General features: G+C 38.8%; 4 protein-coding genes across 4 annotated transcripts; 2 read left to right on the top strand and 2 right to left on the bottom strand.

The window, feature by feature from the left end:
• Positions 1-2075: 2075 nt before the first annotated feature.
• LOC146703037 (uncharacterized) lies at positions 2076-4441 on the top strand. Its single transcript, XM_085466145.1, has 3 exons — positions 2076-2235; positions 2424-2486; positions 2838-4441. The coding sequence occupies exons 1-3, from the start codon at positions 2134-2136 to the stop codon at positions 3948-3950; spliced, it is 1278 nt and encodes a 425-aa protein (XP_085322271.1). The 5' UTR covers positions 2076-2133; the 3' UTR covers positions 3951-4441.
• A 751-nt stretch (positions 4442-5192) lies between these two features.
• Positions 5193-8354, bottom strand: LOC146703038 (G2/M phase-specific E3 ubiquitin-protein ligase-like). The gene is made up of 8 exons (XM_085467309.1): positions 8328-8354; positions 8056-8116; positions 7341-7476; positions 7023-7118; positions 6503-6795; positions 6001-6224; positions 5517-5717; positions 5193-5402 (listed from the first exon to the last, which is right to left on the bottom strand). The coding sequence occupies exons 1-8, from the start codon at positions 8352-8354 to the stop codon at positions 5193-5195; spliced, it is 1248 nt and encodes a 415-aa protein (XP_085323435.1).
• Positions 8355-10577: 2223 nt separating this feature from the next.
• On the top strand, positions 10578-12048 carry LOC146703039 (G2/M phase-specific E3 ubiquitin-protein ligase-like). Its single transcript, XM_085467310.1, has 5 exons — positions 10578-10642; positions 10785-10840; positions 11124-11347; positions 11632-11832; positions 11947-12048. The coding sequence occupies exons 1-5, from the start codon at positions 10578-10580 to the stop codon at positions 12046-12048; spliced, it is 648 nt and encodes a 215-aa protein (XP_085323436.1).
• Positions 12049-13593: 1545 nt separating this feature from the next.
• On the bottom strand, positions 13594-15959 carry LOC146703040 (uncharacterized). The gene is made up of 3 exons (XM_085466144.1): positions 15800-15959; positions 15549-15611; positions 13594-15197 (listed from the first exon to the last, which is right to left on the bottom strand). Exons 1-3 carry the CDS (start codon positions 15899-15901, stop codon positions 14085-14087), a joined length of 1278 nt encoding a protein of 425 aa, XP_085322270.1. The 5' UTR covers positions 15902-15959; the 3' UTR covers positions 13594-14084.
• Between the last annotated feature and the right edge of the window lie 6481 nt (positions 15960-22440).

Genomic DNA, 22440 nt, shown 5'->3' on the forward strand with positions numbered 1-22440 from the left:
CCATTCACATACAGTCAAGTTGCAGCTTGTTGGAATCGCATCTCCATCCATCCAGTCATGATGATGGCGTTTTTCTCTTTGCTGATGCAGTTTGCCCATACTGCTGTTGCTGGACCTGCTCACTGCTCAGGACACTGCTGTTGTCTCTCGGCCTGCCATGTTGTTGCTTTTGGAACTGCATTTCTCATCTTCAGGGAGAGGTTAACGTCCTTGGAGCTTGCTTTTCAGGATGAGGAACACATGGAAGTGAAGCTAATGTTACGGCCCCTGGCCTCATGTGGGCCCGCCTTCCTGTATGGAAATTGAAGCGTGCCAGGACTCACAGGTAATTGGCTGGTCAGGGACCTATGCCCGCCCAACTTCATGCAGATCGGAGTGTGCCAGTCCACACACACCATTGGCTGCTGTGGGATCCTCGGACACCGTGGACCAATGACATGGCTGCCTGTGTTTACCTGGGAATACAAAAGGCTGAGGATTCTTCACTCGTGGGGGACTGGTTTGAACAGACGTTGTCCCTCCTGCCGCTGTACTGCTGCTTTTTTTTCCCCCCCCCACTCTTTTTGAGTTGCCGCCTGTGAGATGATTAGTGTTCTTGTGTTATTTGAAAATATGAGGGTTTTTTGTTTGTTAAATTGCCTCATTGCCTAGTGAGTCGTTTCACTAACGGTTTTCAGTTGTGGTAATGAACCTTGTGTTTTTTTAAGTTACCTCATTTATGTTACCTCCCCTGTCACCTAGCAGAGCCGGGGCATAACATAAGTGGGGGCTTGTCCAGAAATTGTCACAGTATTTTTCCCTGTTACTGTTTGCCCGGCCTTGCCAATAGAGGGTGTGGCCATGTTGTTGGGCAATGATATTGCGGAAGGGTTAGTGCTCCCTCATCTGGAGGTTTTAGACAACCCCCTAAATCAGAAGACTTCTGATGTTTCCGTGCACCCTGGGCTGTATCCAACCTGTGCGATTACTCGGGCAAAAGCTCATAAAGATACTAATGTTGCCCTCTCTGATTCGGTGTTGATGTTCCAAGGAGAATGATGTATAAACTAAAAGAAACAATGTTTTGTCACCCCCAGACTCAGCGAAACCTGAGGAGCCTGATCCATTTCCAAAGGTCTCTTCGCTGCCCTTGACTAGAGACCAGCTGTCAGCAGCTCAATTAGCTGATGAAACACTGCAGAACTGTTTTAAACATACGGTAAGTGCTGAGCAAGTCAATAAAGAACAACAAGCCTATTTTGTAGAACATGATGTTCTAATGCGTCAGTGGTCTCCACCAGGTGCAAAAGGTGCAGAATGGAGTAAAGTCAAGCAGATTGTCATGCCCGCTGTGTACCGGCAGAAAACTAGAAAGCTAGCATTAACTAGCTTGCTCGAGCATCTGTCTTCAGAGCAGCAAGAAGACATAACTGTCTTGATTATTGAATACACCTGTTTTTTCAGGGATGTGCCAACTCGCACTACAGTGCTAGAGCATGATATTGATGTCCAGGGAGCTAAGCCTATTAAGCAGCATCCTTATCGAGCCAGCCCCCATAAATGCTTGCTCATGAGACAGGAGGTTGACTATTTGCTGCAACATGGCTTAGCGAAGCCCAGTCGAAGCCAGATGGCTCACCCCGTTTTATCACAGACTTCCGGAAGGTGAACTCTATGACTGTGGCTGACTCACATCCTCTCCCAAGAACTGAGGATTGCGTGGACAGTATTGTATGGGGCGCCGTTTGTAAACTGAAACATGCCGAAATTAACAGCAACATTTTTCCACATTTAGCTCTAAATCTTACAAAAACATGTTTTTTCGAGTCATTTTTTACAACATTTAGTAAAATATTTGTAACTTTTCATATTTAAAACAGGATTTTAAATGTTAAATCTAAATGTTAAATCTAAATGTTAAATCTAAATGTTAAATCTAAATGTTAAATCTAAATGTTAAATCTAAATGTTACGGGAAACTAAATATTTAGCTAATATGCAAATTTATTGTACGGGTCAACGGAAATACCAAAATAAAAGCTTCAAGAAAACCTCCCGCGCTAAAGTGTGCCGGTCGCGGTCAGGAACGGTGTTTGCGCTCCTCTTACGGTCACTTTTGACTGCCATGAGCTGCTTCGACTATTCCCTACCAGCATGTCCAGCGATTTAGCTGAAAACATTGGAAGAGCCGTTTTGTCGGCCATCCAACGATTCAGCGGTAATGCACCCTCGACCTCACAAACGCCGCAGCACTTGGTAAGTTTATTGTATAGCATTTTGGACGGGTTGATAGCAGTGTTAGCAAAACTAGCAAAGCTAAATTACTTAGCTAGTCCTCAATTATTTCATTTGGTAGGCAGCAGACAGAGATCGAACATCATACAACTCTATTTATTCATTTGGTAGGTAGGTAACAGTCGTTCTTGATGTAAATGTTTCCTTAGGAATCCAGCAATGCACCTGGACCAAGTAGACCTGCCGTCTCCACTGGGATATCATACTGCTCGGTAGGCCTTCTTACACATATCATTTAGCTGACTAATTTTTGTTTTTTCTTTGGTGTAATATGTCACCTTAAATTAAATCCTGTCAAAGTAATGATTCTGATTCTACATACATTTCATCTTCTTAGGGGTCCATTACTAGCAGTGTCACATCACCACCAACAACATTCACAAGTTTTACGTCATATTTTATTACTGTTTTTGCTGTGAAGTGTCTTTTGATTGCTCACTTTCATATTTTAAAACTATTGATAAAATATTACTCTAGCTAATCTGTCACAGTACAATTGCCTCAAATTACCCATCTTTTGTTATAGAATTGTGCTCATTGAGATTTTCTGTGCCGTGTTCTAGGATGGTTACCAAGGAAGGCTTCAGATTTCCAAAGAGGAATTGGAAAATGTTCTTTCCCTGAAAACATCTTTTACTGAAGCTGCATCTATCCTTTCCATCTCCAGGCCCACTCTGTATAAGTTACTGCAAGACTATAATATCTCAGAGTCAAAATTCAATGTAATCAGTGACCATGAGTTAGATCAGATAGTGTCCCAGATAAAAACTGAACATCCAAATGTTGGAGAAGTGATGCTGATGGGTCATCTGCGTTCCAAAAACATAGTGGTTCAAAGATGGCGCGTAAGAAAGTCACTGCGGAGGGTGGACTCGGCTGGTGTTCTATCCAGGAGAAGAACTGCAGTTGCTCGGCGAGTATATTCTGTGCCTCATCCAAATTTCATATGGCACATAGATGGAAATCACAAACTGATTCGTTGGAAGTTTGTTGTTCATGGTGCAATAGATGGATACAGCAGGATGTTGATGTTTCTTCAGTGCTCCAGCAATAATCGAGCTGAGACTGTGAAAGCCCTCTTTACTGCAGCTGTTGGACAATTTGGCAGACCCCTGCATATCAGGACTGATCACGGAGGAGAGAATGCTCAGATTTGGGAGGACATGCGAGCAAGCAGGGGTGAAAGCTCTGTCTTAATGGGAAGTTCTGTGCACAACCAGAGGATTGAGCGTTTCAACCGAGACTTAAACAACAACTGTAGCCGCATTTATGCACCTATATTTTATGAATTGGAATCACTTGGTATCCTAGACTTAGAAAATGCAACAGACCTATTTTGCCTTCATTATGTGTTTCTACCACGAATCAACCGCACTTTGAAGGAATTCAAAGCTGGATATAACAATCACTCTGTTTCCACTGAAGGTAATAGAACTCCCATCCAGCTTTTTGCCTGCGGAACTCATGTGTCTCATCGTCACAACCCAGAACTTTCTACAGCAGAGGTCTCCATACCCTCCTTGTCAAACTCTGAAAGTAGGTTTGTCCCATTAAATGACAGCGATTTACAAGAGCTATATACAAGCATTCACCCTTTTGAAGAAGACAACAATAATGGTAAAACATTGTTTCAACGAACACAGCAGTATATTTTTAACAAACTTGTAAATGTGTGACCTCAACCACAGGATACCAGTGATGTTCTAAAGAGTGATGACACTTAATATTCTTAAATGCTGTACAGTAAATGCATTTTTTGTACTACTGCAGAAGCCCCTCCCCTCTAGCAGTGATGCCTCCTGCCACATAAGGACTCAGAGTTAATGACTGACAGTGACTCATAGGCTATTCAGAAGGCTACAACCACTTTTAGTTTATGGGTAAAACCAGTTATTCAGATTGAAGTAAAGATCAAATTCACACTGTAATACAGTATAACAGTGAAAATTATCAACACGGAACAGTCAGTCTTTAAATCAATTCACAAGATTATCTACAGTATTGTTTTAATCATTGTAAAGTTGCAATAGTCTTAATAAATGTTGCTGTTAGATGTCTAAGTAATCCTGGCTTGTTCTACAAAGCATGTTTAGTATACTCTGTGCATAAACTGTTTTGAAGTGTCCTTGTTTAAAAAAGAAAAGCTTAATAAAATTATTGTATTACACCAGTGACTTTATTGATTTGTCGTTGAAAATACAAAGTTAGCCTTTTTATAAATCTATTGAAGCTTTGAAAATTATTACATTTCAACATTAAATGCAGTCAGAATTTATTTCAACTATCTTGTATGAAGCAAAGTTACTTGAAACTACAATTAATGAACAGGATTAGAGTTAACAAACCCACCATTTTAATTTCACTTTTTTGGAACATGTTTAGATGGTGCTGAATAAAGCTCCATTCATGAGTGCTACTAAGAAGCAGTAATGAAAAGCATCATCATCAGCCATTGTTGTTTCATTCACAAAAAGCTGAAGCTCATTTGCACATGTGTGTGCAATCGGGAGATGTTTGCTTTCATCGTGAATGAATGTTATTTTAGGAGCTGGTTGAAAACCTATGGCTGGAACCTTGCTGCTCCCGGTGGCAAAAGCCAAGATGTGACCAGGCCTCAAAGCCTTCACAAATGCCTCTTCATCCTTGGTAAGAGTCCTTTCTCCAAGTGAGTCTCTCAGCTCTTCATCTAAAAACAAAGAAAAACCACCGTTAACCTGGGGACACTAAAATAGTTAAAGCTTGAGCTAACAACTAAATGATGGCTAATGTTTTTATAAAAAATACAGAGGTTCTGTCTTTGCCTTGCTTGTCAGTTGTAAGCTATCATACATCTTTATTCCTGTTTTGTGTGTGCGCATGTGACATAAAAAGACAAAGTTTTACTTTAGTGTCCCGAATTGTTTCATGGCCAGACTACATTATGTGAATTTCTGCTTAATTTCGACACACTGGAGAAATTCCCGAAATTTGACCACCATCAGCTCCTCTCTAACTCTTCTGTTGCTCCCAAGGACAGAATAGCTTGGCCTGAGAACCCCAGCAATTAAACTGGCTGTCAGATCTTTGTCCTCCCCAGATAGGTCAAGCAGAACACGCAAACTGGGGTTCTCTCTCAGGAGTGATAAAATCTAGACAGAAAAGTTTAAATAATGGTTAAATTCCAGTTTTAAATATAAAAAGTAGCTCACTCTAAATGATTATAAAATAATGACCAATTGATACAGAAAAAATATAAATCTCACTCCATAGTAGGACAAGCCATCAGTTAGTTGATCGAAACAGCTTTGCCGTTGCAGAACTGCAAGGTATAGAGCTGCATTTTTCACAAACAGATCTTTATTGGCCATGGTGACTGTGAGTGGAAGACCTTCAACTTGATATCGCCATGAGTCGCAGCAGCTGACTGCTTCCTCCAAATCATGTTGAGTTGTTGCATTTACAACCTAAATATTTAAGAAAAACACTTTAAATGTTTGTTTTTTACCAGTGTACACAAATACTGCAGATGGTTCATTTTAATTGGACTCGAAACATTTTTGTTTTGGTTTATTTGGCTGTATTTCACCATTTTTTTTTTTTTAACAAAAAGGAAACAAATTGAAAATATAATACATGGAATTGCCTCTAATAACCAAAAGTGTATTTATTATATATTATAAAAGAAGACCAGAAGACTTGTGAATATAGGAAATATTACAGTATTCTTGTTATAATATTGCAATTCACCTTTTTCAGATTCTCTCTTAACTCAGGGTCACCTATATCATCCGGTGTTAGGTGTACTTGAAGAATGTCTCCTGACACAATGTAGTCTACTACATGTGGAGAGAGAAAGGCAGGTGCTTCTCCACCTTGCACTATTATCGTGGACAACATCCTGCCAATGGTTCGATATACTCGATATACTCCATTTTGCAAGTTAAATTTCAGTGTGCATCCATTTGGTGTAGCTGAAAAATAACACACAAAAAAGTATATTCTGTACAGACCCCAAACTGATATCTTGAGATTGACAGACAAAAATGTATTACTTTTTTTTTTTTACTGTTTCAGACACACAGAACATAACAGATTTATTATCTGTAGTCATTTATTAACTTGTTAATGTTCTGTCAAACAATGTTCAGATCAGGTGGTTGTTGCGTTTGTAACATTATAAAAACGAGTGTCGTCAACAAGCCTTTAGGCCTTGAGTAAGTAAGTTAGTTTGACTGTGAAATCCTATTACCTTCAAAAGCACCACTGTCCTGAAAGATGGCCTTCACCAGTAAACGGAAAAACTCCCGCCTTGGCCCCCCAAGGTCAGCAGCATCTTCCTCTGTATCATGTTCATCGCTTGCAAATGTGACATAAAGCATCTCACAGCTTTCTGCAAACTTGGGTCTCTTGAACTGACGCAAAGCAGTCGACCACACATTGGCTCGACTGATATGGAGTTGTCTTGTTCCTGGTGTAATGACTTTCTCACTATGAGCTCTAAGAAGACCTTCAATTTCTTCTTTGCTGAGCTTCTTAAAAGACCTATATAAAAAAGGGACAATGACAAACAGATCTTGGGGAAAAATGGAAATTTGCTGTACATTTGACTCAAGTGCACAGAGTTACAACATATAATTATGTTGTGATAGTCCATATTAAATTAGTCAGAAATGAGCAATTACCTTTGTAATTGTGTAACTGCAAAAAAATGATGCAAGTAAAGATGCAAATAAAATATTCAATTATCAAAGGTTACTTTCAAATCTTACCTTGAAATATGAACTTCACTCTGTCTATCAGACTCTTCTAGGAGGCTACGCTGAATTGCCTCTTGAAGAGCGTCATCTTCCTCCAGAAAAATAGGGCTAAGTAGATAAGAGATATTAGAAATCATAAAACATGTCAGCCTTGAAGAATTTCTCACACTACATCATTAAAAAAAAAAAAATAAATTAAATGTAAATCCTAAAGTTGCAGTCATTCAGCAAAAAAAACCCCAAACATGCAAATTGGAAACTTGCATCAAAACAATATCCTAAACAACATCTAAAATGAAGGATTTCTTTAACCCCTAGACAACAGCTTACACAAATTCTGCCACATTATATGGAAACATCTGCTGTCCCTCTGCCTGTCCCTCATTTTCACTCTCTTGAATGCAGCTCTCTGTTTTCTGATGCTTGGCCTCACTTTCACCTGGTGTTGTAGACAACGCATGATGCACTGAACAAAGGAAAGAAGGTCAGCATGACTTGCTTCATAATGTTAACAGAGCCTTTATATATCCTTATATTAGTTTAAGTGAAAGTTGGGCACATATTCCTCCTTGGCTGTAATCACCTGTGATAATTTGTAAACATTAAAATGGTAAATGGCCTGTATTTGTATAGCGCTTTTACTAGTCCCCCTAAGGACCCCAAAGCGCTTTACACACCCAGTCATCCACCCAGTCACACACTGGTGAAGGCAAGCTACAGTTGTAGCCACAGCTGCCCTGGGGCAGACTGACAGAGGCGAGGCTGCCATATCGCGCCATCGGCCCTTCTGGCCAACACCAGTAGGCGGTAGGTGAATGTCTTGCCCAAGGACACAACGACCGAGACTGTCCGAGCCGGGGCTCGAACCGGCAACCTTCCGATTACAAGGCAAACTCCCAACTCTTGAGCCACGATCGCCCCAATCGGACAAATTAACGATGCTCTCATCAAACAAACCCCCCAGGAATTATTACGCACTGCAGTAACAAAATCTAACTGGTCATCGAGCTTAGAACCTCACTAGGTTTTCATTCACGTCACATACCTCGTCTTCTCCGGCAGACTTTACTTTCAAAGTCACTGTCAGACAGCTCTTCTGGTTCCTCCTGAGGGAAAAGAAAGCATGTTCTACATAAAATCAAATACAGTTGCACCAAATCACTGGTAACACAGAGGCACATGGCTGCACTAAAAACTGTTTACACCTGCTGAAACTGCAATATTAATTACCGTAATACAATTAATAAAATTATGTTAAGGGAACAGACTCACTTTTTAGACAATAAATATTTCTGCACTGCAATATAAAATGTTTACCTGTGCAGGTTTTTGTATCCCTGCCATTATATAGAGGCAGGTGGTGGAACAAATCGAGCCAACTTCTTGGCCACCCCAAAGAAAACTGCTAGAAACATTTGGTTTCATTAGTCGTTTACATCCTCTAATTGTACTCAAATACTCAAAAGGGAATGTCTGGCCAGTTGACAGTGCAAATGTTCTTCTGAAGATTGCTGCTATTTCTTCTCTAAGTTGTGCTTCAGACCAGTCAGATGTAAAGGAGATCTTCCCAATAAGGCCATCTTGTGCTAGTTTTGCTCGTGAATCCCCTCTCGGTATGAGAAACGTTGATGCTGAAGACAAGGGCAAGCACACAACATCTTTTGTATAGTGTTTGCAGGTCTTGTTTTTTCTCACAAAATGTGAGCGCGTAGCATGAGCTTGAGGAACTGATGGAAGAGGAACCTGAAATGAATTCAAACACAGATACAGATAGACACCTATGCATTACAATACATCCGTAAGGTTTCTGTTATCTGTTCATTAAAAACAAACAAACAAACTGTAGACTCAGACCATCTTACTATTGTCTACCCATTACACAGAAAACTGAACCTTTTGTATCTTGTAGATTAGCATTGATTGTTGGTCAAGTTGGTGATTCAGTTCCCAGGTGCTCTAATCTAGAGCTCCCAATGAGTTTATCCGACTATGACTGTGTGCGAATGTTGGACAGAAAAAGTGCTTGTATTAATCTGTGCATGTGAATGGGTAAATGAGATCTGTTGTATAAAGTGCTTTGAGCACTCAATTAGAGTAGAAAAGGCCTGCAGTTAGGTCAGTGTGTATTTGGACCCTAACAAGTTTTATTTTGTTGCCCGTTTACTGAAACATATTCCAATCAAAATTATATCATGGACATGATGTGCAGACTCAGCTTTAATTTAGGGTATCCATATTAAAATGATGATGTCATTACCAATTAAGCAGATAAAAGGCCTGGAATTGATTTGAGACGTAGTGTTTGCATTTTGAAAATTTTACTGTGAACAGACAACATGCGGTCAAAGAGAACATAACAGAAAAAAGAAAATTAAGAAATTAATACAGCCACTACAGTGACCATCAAAACGATGAAAAATATTGACGTAAAATTTATTTTGCGACACCACAGAACAAATGATAGCGTATAATATGAAATGATAGATGTTTTCATATTGTCATATCAAACAGCCCTAATACAGAGGGTTCACTGCAAGGTGCAAGCCACTCATAAGCCTCAAGAATAGAAAGGCTAGAATGGACTTAACAAAAAAAAAAAAAAAAAAAAAAAAACATCTAGTAAAAGCCAGCTAAATTTTGGAAAAACATTCTTTGGACAGATAAAACCAAGATCAACCTCTACCAGAATGATGGCAAGAAAAAAGTATGGAGAAGGGTGGAACGACTCATGATCCAAAGCATACCACATCATCTGTAAAACATGGCAGAGGCAGTGTGATGGTTTGAGCGTGCATGGCTGCCAGTGGCACTGGTAGTGTTTACTGAATATGTGACACAGGACTGAAGCAGCTGAATGTGTTCAGAGACATACTTGTCTGCTTAAGTCCAGCTAAAAGTAGTCACATTGATTGGGCAGCATTTAATAATAAAGATGGAAGATGACCCAAAACATACAGTCCAAGCACCCCATGACTTTAATAAAGTAAAGAAATAGAATATTCTTGAATGGCCAAGTCAATCACTGGATTTTAACCCAATTGAGCATACATTTCAGTTGTTGAAGACTAAATTTAGGACAGAAAGGCCCACAAACAAACAGCAACTGAAAGCCAATGCAGTAAAGGCCTGGCAGAGCCTTAGTAAGGAGGAATGCCAGCATCTGGTGGTGTCCATGACTTCAAGACTTCAGGCTGTCATTGCCAACAAAGGGTTTTGAATAAAGTAATAGAAATTATCATTTTATTTTCAGTTATTTAATTTGTCTAATTACTTTAGAGCCTCTGAAATGATAGGATTGTGTTTACAAATTAATTTTTCCCTCTCACATTTTTATGCATTCATTTAGTCCAACCCACTGAATTAAAACTTAAAGTCTGCACTTCAACTGCATTGGAGTAGTTTCATTTTTAATTCATTCTGGTAATGTACAGAAGCAACATTAGAAAATGTGTCTGTATCCAACTACTTATGAAACTGACTGTATATCAAAACCAGTCAGCTAAGATAAGATAACATACCTTTATTAGTCCCACAAGGGGAAATTTCATGATAAATGAATTAAATGATATGTGTAAGAAGGCCTACAGAGCAGTATGGTATCCCAGTGGAGACGGCAGGTCTACTTGGTCCAGGTGCATTGCTGGATTCCTAAGGAAACATTTACATCGAACGACTGTTACCTACCTACCAAATAAATAAATAGAGTTGTATGATGTTCGATCTCTGTCTGCTGCCTACCAAATGAAATAATTGAGGACTAGCTAAGTAATTTAGGGAGTTTTTCCGTTTACTGGTGAAGGCCATCTTTCAGGACAGTGGTGCTTTTGAAGGTAATAGGATTTCACAGTCAAACTAACTAACTTACTTACTCAAGGCCTAAAGGCTTGTTGACGACACTCGTTTTTATAATGTTACAAACGCAACAACCACCTGATCTGAACATTGTTTGACAGAACATTAACAAGTTAATAAATGACTACAGATAATAAATCTGTTATGTTCTGTGTGTCTGAAACAGTAAAAAAAAAAAAAGTAATACATTTTTGTCTGTCAATCTCAAGATATCAGTTTGGGGTCTGTACAGAATATACTTTTTTGTGTGTTATTTTTCAGCTACACCAAATGGATGCACACTGAAATTTAACTTGCAAAATGGAGTATATCGAGTATATCGAACCATTGGCAGGATGTTGTCCACGATAATAGTGCAAGGTGGAGAAGCACCTGCCTTTCTCTCTCCACATGTAGTAGACTACATTGTGTCAGGAGACATTCTTCAAGTACACCTAACACCGGATGATATAGGTGACCCTGAGTTAAGAGAGAATCTGAAAAAGGTGAATTGCAATATTATAACAAGAATATTGTAATATTTCCTATATTCACAAGTCTTCTGGTCTTCTTTTATAATATATAATAAATACACTTTTGGTTATTAGAGGCAATTCCATGTATTATATTTTCAATTTGTTTCCTTTTTGTTAAAAAAAAAAATATTGGTGAAATACAGCCAAATAAACCAAAACAAAAACGTTTCGAGTCCAATTAAAATGAACCATCTGCAGTATTTGTGTACACTGGTAAAAAACAAACATTTAAAGTGTTTTTCTTAAATATTTAGGTTGTAAATGCAACAACTCAACATGATTTGGAGGAAGCAGTCAGCTGCTGCGACTCATGGCGATATCAAGTTGAAGGTCTTCCACTCACAGTCACCATGGCCAATAAAGATCTGTTTGTGAAAAATGCAGCTCTATACCTTGCAGTTCTGCAACGGCAAAGCTGTTTCGATCAACTAACTGATGGCTTGTCCTACTATGGAGTGAGATTTATATTTTTTCTGTATCAATTGGTCATTATTTTATAATCATTTAGAGTGAGCTACTTTTTATATTTAAAACTGGAATTTAACCATTATTTAAACTTTTCTGTCTAGATTTTATCACTCCTGAGAGAGAACCTGTCACGGTCCGCTGTGACAGACCATGTGGAGAGTGCGTGGAGGACTCAGGTGCGGACACGAGTGATAAGGAAGTGAACTTTAAACAAAAGCGAGCCTTTTATTGTGGCTGATGAATACAAAAGAAGCAAACCAGAATAAGGGCAGCACAAGAGCAATAACTAAACAGAAACCTAAACTGGGAATAAACTAAGGTAAGGCTATGACTTGGAATACAATAGACCGGGCATGGAAACACGGAGGGTGGGAACACAGACGACGCGACACAGACTGTACGAAACACAGAGACTAAATACACATGAGGGATGATCAGGGGAAGTGGATGCACACGGGGAACACAGGTGACACTGATAATCATAACAAGACACGGCAGGAGTGAACGCAACACTGATGGGAGATGGGCAAAGTAAAGCAGGAAGTACACAGAGGTTCAAACAGGAGGAGAGAGAGCACGGGGAGAACGCAGACATAACGGGCTGGGGAAAACATAGAATAAAGCACAAAGAGAGACGAGGGCTCATAAATACACGGAGGGGCACACAGGGGGTAAGAGTCACGAAGGGAAAACACATAAGGAACAACGTAACAGATCAACCCAGGAAGCATGGCCTAAATAAAGAACAAAATACAAAAATACATGAAAACTAAGAATACTGGGCCCACATGGCCCAGGACCATGACAGAACCCCAGTTTGCGTGTTCTGCTTGACCTATCTGGGGAGGACAAAGATCTGACAGCCAGTTTAATTGCTGGGGTTCTCAGGCCAAGCTATTCTGTCCTTGGGAGCAACAGAAGAGTTAGAGAGGAGCTGATGGTGGTCAAATTTCGGGAATTTCTCCAGTGTGTCGAAATTAAGCAGAAATTCACATAATGTAGTCTGGCCATGAAACAATTCGGGACACTAAAGTAAAACTTTGTCTTTTTATGTCACATGCGCACACACAAAACAGGAATAAAGATGTATGATAGCTTACAACTGACAAGCAAGGCAAAGACAGAACCTCTGTATTTTTTATAAAAACATTAGCCATCATTTAGTTGTTAGCTCAAGCTTTAACTATTTTAGTGTCCCCAGGTTAACGGTGGTTTTTCTTTGTTTTTAGATGAAGAGCTGAGAGACTCACTTGGAGAAAGGACTCTTACCAAGGATGAAGAGGCATTTGTGAAGGCTTTGAGGCCTGGTCACATCTTGGCTTTTGCCACCGGGAGCAGCAAGGTTCCAGCCATAGGTTTTCAACCAGCTCCTAAAATAACATTCATTCACGATGAAAGCAAACATCTCCCGATTGCACACACATGTGCAAATGAGCTTCAGCTTTTTGTGAATGAAACAACAATGGCTGATGATGATGCTTTTCATTACTGCTTCTTAGTAGCACTCATGAATGGAGCTTTATTCAGCACCATCTAAACATGTTCCAAAAAAGTGAAATTAAAATGGTGGGTTTGTTAACTCTAATCCTGTTCATTAATTGTAGTTTCAAGTAACTTTGCTTCATACAAGATAGTTGAAATAAATTCTGACTGCATTTAATGTTGAAATGTAATAATTTTCAAAGCTTCAATAGATTTATAAAAATGCTAACTTTGTATTTTCAACGACAAATCAATAAAGTCACTGGTGTAATACAATAATTTTATTAAGCTTTTCTTTTTTAAACAAGGACACTTCAAAACAGTTTATGCACAGAGTATACTAAACATGCTTTGTAGAACAAGCCAGGATTACTTAGACATCTAACAGCAACATTTATTAAGACTATTGCAACTTTACAATGATTAAAACAATACTGTAGATAATCTTGTGAATTGATTTAAAGACTGACTGTTCCGTGTTGATAATTTTCACTGTTATACTGTATTACAGTGTGAATTTGATCTTTACTTCAATCTGAATAACTGGTTTTACCCATAAACTAAAAGTGGTTGTAGCCTTCTGAATAGCCTATGAGTCACTGTCAGTCATTAACTCTGAGTCCTTATGTGGCAGGAGGCATCACTGCTAGAGGGGAGGGGCTTCTGCAGTAGTACAAAAAATGCATTTACTGTACAGCATTTAAGAATATTAAGTGTCATCACTCTTTAGAACATCACTGGTATCCTGTGGTTGAGGTCACACATTTACAAGTTTGTTAAAAATATACTGCTGTGTTCGTTGAAACAATGTTTTACCATTATTGTTGTCTTCTTCAAAAGGGTGAATGCTTGTATATAGCTCTTGTAAATCGCTGTCATTTAATGGGACAAACCTACTTTCAGAGTTTGACAAGGAGGGTATGGAGACCTCTGCTGTAGAAAGTTCTGGGTTGTGACGATGAGACACATGAGTTCCGCAGGCAAAAAGCTGGATGGGAGTTCTATTACCTTCAGTGGAAACAGAGTGATTGTTATATCCAGCTTTGAATTCCTTCAAAGTGCGGTTGATTCGTGGTAGAAACACATAATGAAGGCAAAATAGGTCTGTTGCATTTTCTAAGTCTAGGATACCAAGTGATTCCAATTCATAAAATATAGGTGCATAAATGCGGCTACAGTTGTTGTTTAAGTCTCGGTTGAAACGCTCAATCCTCTGGTTGTGCACAGAACTTCCCATTAAGACAGAGCTTTCACCCCTGCTTGCTCGCATGTCCTCCCAAATCTGAGCATTCTCTCCTCCGTGATCAGTCCTGATATGCAGGGGTCTGCCAAATTGTCCAACAGCTGCAGTAAAGAGGGCTTTCACAGTCTCAGCTCGATTATTGCTGGAGCACTGAAGAAACATCAACATCCTGCTGTATCCATCTATTGCACCATGAACAACAAACTTCCAACGAATCAGTTTGTGATTTCCATCTATGTGCCATATGAAATTTGGATGAGGCACAGAATATACTCGCCGAGCAACTGCAGTTCTTCTCCTGGATAGAACACCAGCCGAGTCCACCCTCCGCAGTGACTTTCTTACGCGCCATCTTTGAACCACTATGTTTTTGGAACGCAGATGACCCATCAGCATCACTTCTCCAACATTTGGATGTTCAGTTTTTATCTGGGACACTATCTGATCTAACTCATGGTCACTGATTACATTGAATTTTGACTCTGAGATATTATAGTCTTGCAGTAACTTATACAGAGTGGGCCTGGAGATGGAAAGGATAGATGCAGCTTCAGTAAAAGATGTTTTCAGGGAAAGAACATTTTCCAATTCCTCTTTGGAAATCTGAAGCCTTCCTTGGTAACCATCCTAGAACACGGCACAGAAAATCTCAATGAGCACAATTCTATAACAAAAGATGGGTAATTTGAGGCAATTGTACTGTGACAGATTAGCTAGAGTAATATTTTATCAATAGTTTTAAAATATGAAAGTGAGCAATCAAAAGACACTTCACAGCAAAAACAGTAATAAAATATGACGTAAAACTTGTGAATGTTGTTGGTGGTGATGTGACACTGCTAGTAATGGACCCCTAAGAAGATGAAATGTATGTAGAATCAGAATCATTACTTTGACAGGATTTAATTTAAGGTGACATATTACACCAAAGAAAAAACAAAAATTAGTCAGCTAAATGATATGTGTAAGAAGGCCTACCGAGCAGTATGGTATCCCAGTGGAGACGGCAGGTCTACTTGGTCCAGGTGCATTGCTGGATTCCTAAGGAAACATTTACATCAAGAACGACTGTTACCTACCTACCAAATAAATAAATAGAGTTGTATGATGTTCGATCTCTGTCTGCTGCCTACCAAATGAAATAATTGAGGACTAGCTAAGTAATTTAGCTTTGCTAGTTTTGCTAACACTGCTATCAACCCGTCCAAAATGCTATACAATAAACTTACCAAGTGCTGCGGCGTTTGTGAGGTCGAGGGTGCATTACCGCTGAATCGTTGGATGGCCGACAAAACGGCTCTTCCAATGTTTTCAGCTAAATCGCTGGACATGCTGGTAGGGAATAGTCGAAGCAGCTCATGGCAGTCAAAAGTGACCGTAAGAGGAGCGCAAACACCGTTCCTGACCGCGACCGGCACACTTTAGCGCGGGAGGTTTTCTTGAAGCTTTTATTTTGGTATTTCCGTTGACCCGTACAATAAATTTGCATATTAGCTAAATATTTAGTTTCCCGTAACATTTAGATTTAACATTTAACATTTAGATTTATATATAACATTTAGATTTAACATTTAACATTTAGATTTATATATAACATTTAGATTTAACATTTAACATTTAGATTTATATATAACATTTAGATTTAATATTTAACATTTAGATTTAACATTTAACATTTAGATTTAACATTTAACATTTAGATTTATATATAACATTTAGATTTAACATTTAACATTTAGATTTATATATAATATTTACATTTAACATTTAACATTTACATTTAAATATAATATTTACATTTAACATTTAACATTTACATTTAAATATAATATTTACATTTAACATTTAGCATTTAGATTTAACATTTAACATTTAGATTTAACATTTAAAATCCTGTTTTAAATATGAAAAGTTACAAATATTTTACTAAATGTTGTAAAAAATGACTCGAAAAAACATGTTTTTGTAAGATTTAGAGCTAAATGTGGAAAAATGTTGCTGTTAATTTCGGCATGTTTCAGTTTACAAACGGCGCCCCATAGTATTGGGACTGCTCAGTATGTCACTAAATTAGATCTTCTTAAAGGTTACTAGCAGGTTCCTTTAACTGAACGTGCCTCTAACATCTCTGCCTTTGTAACACCTGATGATTTTTTGCAGTACACAGTCATGGCGTTTGGAATGTATAACGCTCCAGCCACCTTCCAGAGGCTGGTAAATAAAGTCCTCCGTGGCCTGTCCAACTGCAGTGCCTACCTAGATGATCTAGTAATTTATGCTGAAACATGGCAAGATCATTTGGAAACTCTACGCCAGGTATTCCACCGTTTGGCTCAGGCGACTCTAATTCTCAACTTAGCCAAGTGTGAGTTTGCCAAAGCTACGGTGACGTACTTGGGCAGGGCGGTGGGACGTGGACATGTCCGGCCCATTGATGCCAAAGTAGCAGTGATTAAAGAGTTCCCCACACCTAGTACCGGGTGTGAGTTGTGTAGGTTTCTAGGGATGGTGGTAGTGATCTGTTGGTCAAGAACAAAACGGCTCTTAGACCCGGATCTTTGAAGTGAACAACGCGAGCTGGCTCCTTATCGCAAGCCGTGGGTTTTTTCTTTTCTTTCTCTCACCCTCTCTCTCGCACTTTTTTCCGCTTCACTCTGCACGTGAGCCTTGTGCTTTGCGCTGGGAAGAGGGGGGAGTATGAGGTGCCGTAAGGGACATTATTACTGAAACGCTCTCACACACACTACTGAAACGCTCTCACACACACAACTGAAATTTTAGCTCTCACACACACTACTGAAACGCTCTCACACACACAACTGAAATTTTAGCTCTCACACACACAACTGAAACGCTCTCACACACACAACTGAAATTTTAGCTCTCACACACACTACTGAAACGCTCTCACACACACTACTGAAATTTTAGCTCTCACACACACAACTGAAACGCTCTCACACACACAACTGAAACGCTCTCACACACACAACTGAAACGCTCTCACACACACAACTGAAACGCTCTCACACACACTACTGAAATTTTAGCTCTCACACACACTACTGAAACGCTCTCACACACACTACTGAAACGCTCTCACACACACTACTGAAATTTTAGCTCTCACACACACAACTGAAACGCTCTCACACACACAACTGAAACGCTCTCACACACACAACTGAAACGCTCTCACACACACAACTGAAATTTTAGCTCTCACACACACAACTGAGACGCTCTCACACACACTACTGAAAAACCAAGGCATTTCAGTTGAACAGGAAGGCATTTCAGTTAAACAGGAAGGCATTTCAGTTGAACAGGAAGGCATTTCAGTTAAACAGGAAGGTGTTTCAGTTGAACAGGAAGGTGTTTCAGTCGAACAGGAAGGCGTTTCAGTTGAACAGGAAGGCATTTCAGTTGAACAGGAAGGCATTTCAGTTAAACAGGAAGGTGTTTCAGTCGAACAGGAAGGCGTTTCAGTTGAACAGGAAGGCATTTCAGTTAAACAGGAAGGCATTTCAGTTAAACAGGAAGTTAATTCTTGACAAGGAAACTGAAGGAAAAAGTGTTAGATTTCAAACAAACCACTACACAGATGTCTACTCAGCAACCTGTTAGTTAGGGGTGGGTTTTTATAATCGATTTATTGATTAAAATCGATTCTGGCTTGGATAACGTGAAATCGATTCATTAAAATCCTGAATCGATTTTTTAATATAAATTTATTTTACCCGAAATGCCAGAATCTCTGGTGAAACCTCACAAAATTTCAACAACCACCAAACAGCTAAGACAGTAAATGAGAGCAGGTACATGGCTTCTGCACAAAGACGTAAACACACAGCGCGGACCCGCGGATCAGAATCAGTGAGATGTCGCCTTTCTCACCCGACAGCACGGACACGGTCGGGGCTGAAAGCCGACAGCTCGCTGACTCTGATCTGTCGGCAGGTCCGCGCTTTGTTTTCACCCCGTTTTTGCGCCGATTCTAAAGCTGTTAGTTTTATCTCTCTCCAAACAATATTGACTGAACCAGCAGCAAAAGAAGATCCAAACTGCGCTTCACATAAAAATCGTCATGAATTCCCTAACTGTTTTGCTTCCACCACGATAAAATCGCACGTCATGCACAGCCCTCTCTCTCTCTTTCTCTCTCTCTGTACTTCAAGAACAGTTTCCCGTCTAAAAATCTGTTTTCTGTATTATTCGCTTGCTTGTTATGCACAAGTCTACTGTTGTTTACAGCGCAGTCGGCCGCTGTTTTTTTTTTTTTTCATTTTACATACTTCCGAAAAGAAAACCTAATTTCTGCCGTTCAATACTGAATAAATTTAAACTTTTTAAAATTATGCAAAATGCAAAACGTTAGCCGTGTCTCTAATAAAACCGCTGTAACGTCAGAGGTAACGTTCATATGTTAATGGTTTTCTTTCGTTTTTGATGTACTGCAGAATATTTTTTATAAAATCCCAGGCCAGGAAAACCACCTTCATGTTTTTATGTGTTTTATCTTCAGCTACTTTGACACAAAGGCATCTGCTGTGATGCTCACACCTTTGATAAAGTCTTGCGTGTGTCAGCTTCCTTTTTTTAAATACAAAAATATGTAAATGTACTGATCTGAATTATAATATTTCTGACTGTCAAAATTCCCCATAATCAAATCGAATTGAATTGAATCGAATCGTGGAACAAATCGATTCTGGACCTTAATGAGACAGCTGCATTACTTAACAATATATTAGCCTCAGCATAAGTCAAAATTTAGAATAGCGGGAGACGTGCATTATCCTGGTTATTTTTTTGGCATATGTGCTTTTTGTCTTTTTTTTAGCAAAGAAAAATATCTTAAAATCATCAATAAAACCAGGGAGAGAAGGCTTAGCGTTCCTCCATTTAGCACAATGGATATTATATTTACTCAAAAGTATTGTTAAGATATTCATTGTGTGTACTCATGTTGTACAGTGTTTAACTGCATTATGGTTACTGTGGTTTAACAGAGACAGTATTTTAGTTGCCACCACAAGGAGGCACTGTTTCATTGTAAGAGCACGGATGCTGCGTCATCACGCCCCTAAGAAAAAAAAAAAGTATACCACAACGAAAATGGCACCCATGAGAAAAGTTTTGCGCATGTTGATGAGGAATAAAGTTCCCAAAAATATTAAGGACATTTTTTCCTCCGTCGTCATTTTCTTTCGAGTTGATCGCTGTCGATGCTGCAATACTCAACAAGTATGATGATGTTAATAATGTCTGAGACATCCAATGCTAGATGATCCATATAAAAAAAATTATGATGTAATTCAAACAGTGGCACATCATTAATATTTAGGGAAATCCAATTTTTTAAGTTGCACCAAATACATTGTGTGATAGGGCATAGGAAAAAAAAGATGTTCTAGGGTTTCATTTTCATCAGTACAAAAAGAACACTGATCCACCTCAAGGCCAAATCTCTTTTTTTAGAAATTCTGCCACAGTATTAGTTTTGTTTAAAGTGTGTTTCTTTAACTTTAGGTAGAATAGGCTATTTCATAAATTTTTAGTATGCTTTATCCAGTGTATATGAAATAACTAAACTAGAACCATGCCATGTAACCATTCTGTTGTAACTATGAAATATTTTGTCTTTGAAGAAACTACTAACAAATTTCTTATTGCATTTTTATCAAACAGCTGACATTGCCCTAGCAATAAATTTGGGAGCACTGATGAGAAATTATTGTATATCATAAAAATTTTAATCAAATGAAGCAGAGGCAGTGGGACCAGTTCACAAAATGTGTTATATTCTCTTTGAGAACATTTTAGACAATATTTTTCTGAAAAGTCTGTGTAACTTAGAATGACACCGTTATCATCCAACAAATCTGTTATGAATATAATATTTTTGTTCAAACCAGTCACTCTTGAAAATTGATTTTTGATTAAGTGTTATTACCCTATTATTCCATAAGGTTGAATTATGGGGAGAAGTTGTGGGTAAATCTCATTTTCCCAAAAATGCAACGTCTGTTTTGGAAAGTTTGATATCTTTATGGGGATTTTATTTGCCGCAAAATCACATTTCAAAATAAAGTCTAATCCTGTATACTATTTTATTAAACAAGAATCATGGGATGTGGAGCTAAGTAGAGTCTGGCTGTGACAGACAAGATTTTAACCATTTAATTCTAAGGGTGCCAACCATAAATTCCAATTCTGGAGTTTTGATACCACCTTTATTGTATCCCTTCACAAGCTGAGATCTTTCTATGTAATGGGTTTTATTCCTCCACAAAAATTCGAACACATTTCTATTTATGGTTTTCATGGTATTTATCGTTTTTTTTATTTTTTATATTGTTTACGTGGCGCAAAAAAGGTTGGGGACTGCTGTACTAGCAGGTTGCTGAGTAGAAATCCTTGTAGTGTTTTGAAATATACCACTTTTTCCATCAGTTTCCTTGTCAGGAAACAACTTCCTGTTCAGCAGAAATGCCTCTGGTTTCAGTGGTGTGTGTGAGAGCGTTTCAGTAGTGTGTGTGAGAGCGTTTCAGTTGTGTGTGTGAGAGCGTTTCAGTAGTGTGTGTGAGAGCGTTTCAGTTGTGTGTGTGAAAGTGTTTCAGTAGTGTGCGTGAGAGCTAAAATTTCAGTAGTGTGTGTGAGAGCGTTTCAGTAGTGTGCGTGAGAGCTAAAATTTCAGTAGTGTGTGTGAGAGCGTTTCAGTAGTGTGTGTGAGAGTGTTTCAGTAGTGTGTGTGAGAGCGTTTCAGTTGTGTGTGTGAGAGCGTTTCAGTTGTGTGTGTGAGAGCGTTTCAGTAGTGTGTGTGAGAGCGTTTCAGTCAGGGGCGGAGCGGGGGGGTGGCTTACGGGGCTTAAGCCCGGGTTGTTTTGTCAGAAGCCCGGGGTATTTTGGAGTTTAATTTTTTCATAGTTAGATGCCTGGCTGACAACTGTATAAAACAAAAAGTACACACAATATTCGAAGCACATAGTGCACACTGTGGGAATTTACGACTGTGCGTGAATCCCCCCCTGATATTGGTATGATCCGAGCTCAGGCACTAAGCGACTGAGCGAGAGGGCGGGGCAGCTGCTGCCCGTGAGTGCGCTGTTGGAGAAACGGAGCCAGCCATACTAAGGAGAGCTTAAGTTTGAGCAGGTACCAAAGCAAATCATTCGTACCGTACAAATAATGTAAATATGACGGTGCATCACGAAAGATTGATATCAAACTGATCACTTGACCAATATTACGTTACTTGCTCTTCAAGTGAATCAACAAATGGCGAAATGAAAAGCCGAACAAATGCTATTTTTTTTAGAGTCTTAGCTTACGTGTGTTTATTTCATATTTTCAGTTCTTACCCTCCCCGACTAAATCGGTTTCAGTTATGTACTGAAACATAAGAATGGACATTAGAGGCTTCTTTCAAAGAAAAAACTCAGGTAAATGTTATTTTATATATTATGCTTTGTATGTTGTTCAGTATATTTCTATGCAAAACAAGAAGAATTTCAGTACACAGCAGGATATTCACATTTGTAACCAGATATTTACACTTTAGGGAGAAAACATAAAACATTTTTACTGTACAACATCAATTTAGAGTAAATTTTTGTTTTAGATAAATATTGAAATATATTTTGAATTAGTTAAATGTCAGAATAAAGAGACAGAGCTATTTTTATCACTTTCATCAAATGTAGGAGTACATGTACACTAAATTTATTGTTAATTAATAAGAAAACTGCAGACGATTCCATTCTGAGCTGAAGAAGCTTCTGATAGGTTAGTAGAGTCCATGTGAGTAAATTGGTGGCACAGCTGTGGATGCATATAAGGCAAAACACAGAGCCTGTTTCTGTGACAT

This window comes from Copadichromis virginalis, linkage group LG8 (assembly GCF_057382275.1).
Source record: "Copadichromis virginalis isolate Kocher_CV1m ecotype Utaka linkage group LG8, C_Virginalis_male_GT1.1, whole genome shotgun sequence".
Classification (NCBI taxonomy): domain Eukaryota; kingdom Metazoa; phylum Chordata; class Actinopteri; order Cichliformes; family Cichlidae; genus Copadichromis; species Copadichromis virginalis.

Bases quoted from the DNA above. Each gene is read 5' to 3' on its own strand.
- LOC146703039 (XM_085467310.1), top strand. From the start codon at position 10,578: ATGTGTAAGAAGGCCTACAGAGCAGTATGGTATCCCAGTGGAGACGGC. The intron at 10,841-11,123 runs GTAATAGGATTT...GTTATTTTTCAG, and splicing joins GGACAGTGGTGCTTTTGAAG to CTACACCAAATGGATGCACA. The intron at 11,348-11,631 runs GTGAATTGCAAT...TTAAATATTTAG, and splicing joins TAAGAGAGAATCTGAAAAAG to GTTGTAAATGCAACAACTCA.
- LOC146703040 (XM_085466144.1), bottom strand. From the start codon at position 15,901: ATGTCCAGCGATTTAGCTGAAAACATTGGAAGAGCCGTTTTGTCGGCC. The intron at 15,612-15,799 runs GTAAGTTTATTG...ATGTTTCCTTAG, and splicing joins CACAAACGCCGCAGCACTTG to GAATCCAGCAATGCACCTGG. The intron at 15,198-15,548 runs GTAGGCCTTCTT...GCCGTGTTCTAG, and splicing joins CTGGGATACCATACTGCTCG to GATGGTTACCAAGGAAGGCT.
- LOC146703037 (XM_085466145.1), top strand. From the start codon at position 2,134: ATGTCCAGCGATTTAGCTGAAAACATTGGAAGAGCCGTTTTGTCGGCC. The intron at 2,236-2,423 runs GTAAGTTTATTG...ATGTTTCCTTAG, and splicing joins CACAAACGCCGCAGCACTTG to GAATCCAGCAATGCACCTGG. The intron at 2,487-2,837 runs GTAGGCCTTCTT...GCCGTGTTCTAG, and splicing joins CTGGGATATCATACTGCTCG to GATGGTTACCAAGGAAGGCT.
- LOC146703038 (XM_085467309.1), bottom strand. From the start codon at position 8,354: ATGGCAGGGATACAAAAACCTGCACAG. The intron at 7,119-7,340 runs GTAAGCTGTTGT...TTATCTACTTAG, and splicing joins TATAATGTGGCAGAATTTGT to CCCTATTTTTCTGGAGGAAG. The intron at 6,225-6,502 runs GTAATAGGATTT...GTTATTTTTCAG, and splicing joins GGACAGTGGTGCTTTTGAAG to CTACACCAAATGGATGCACA.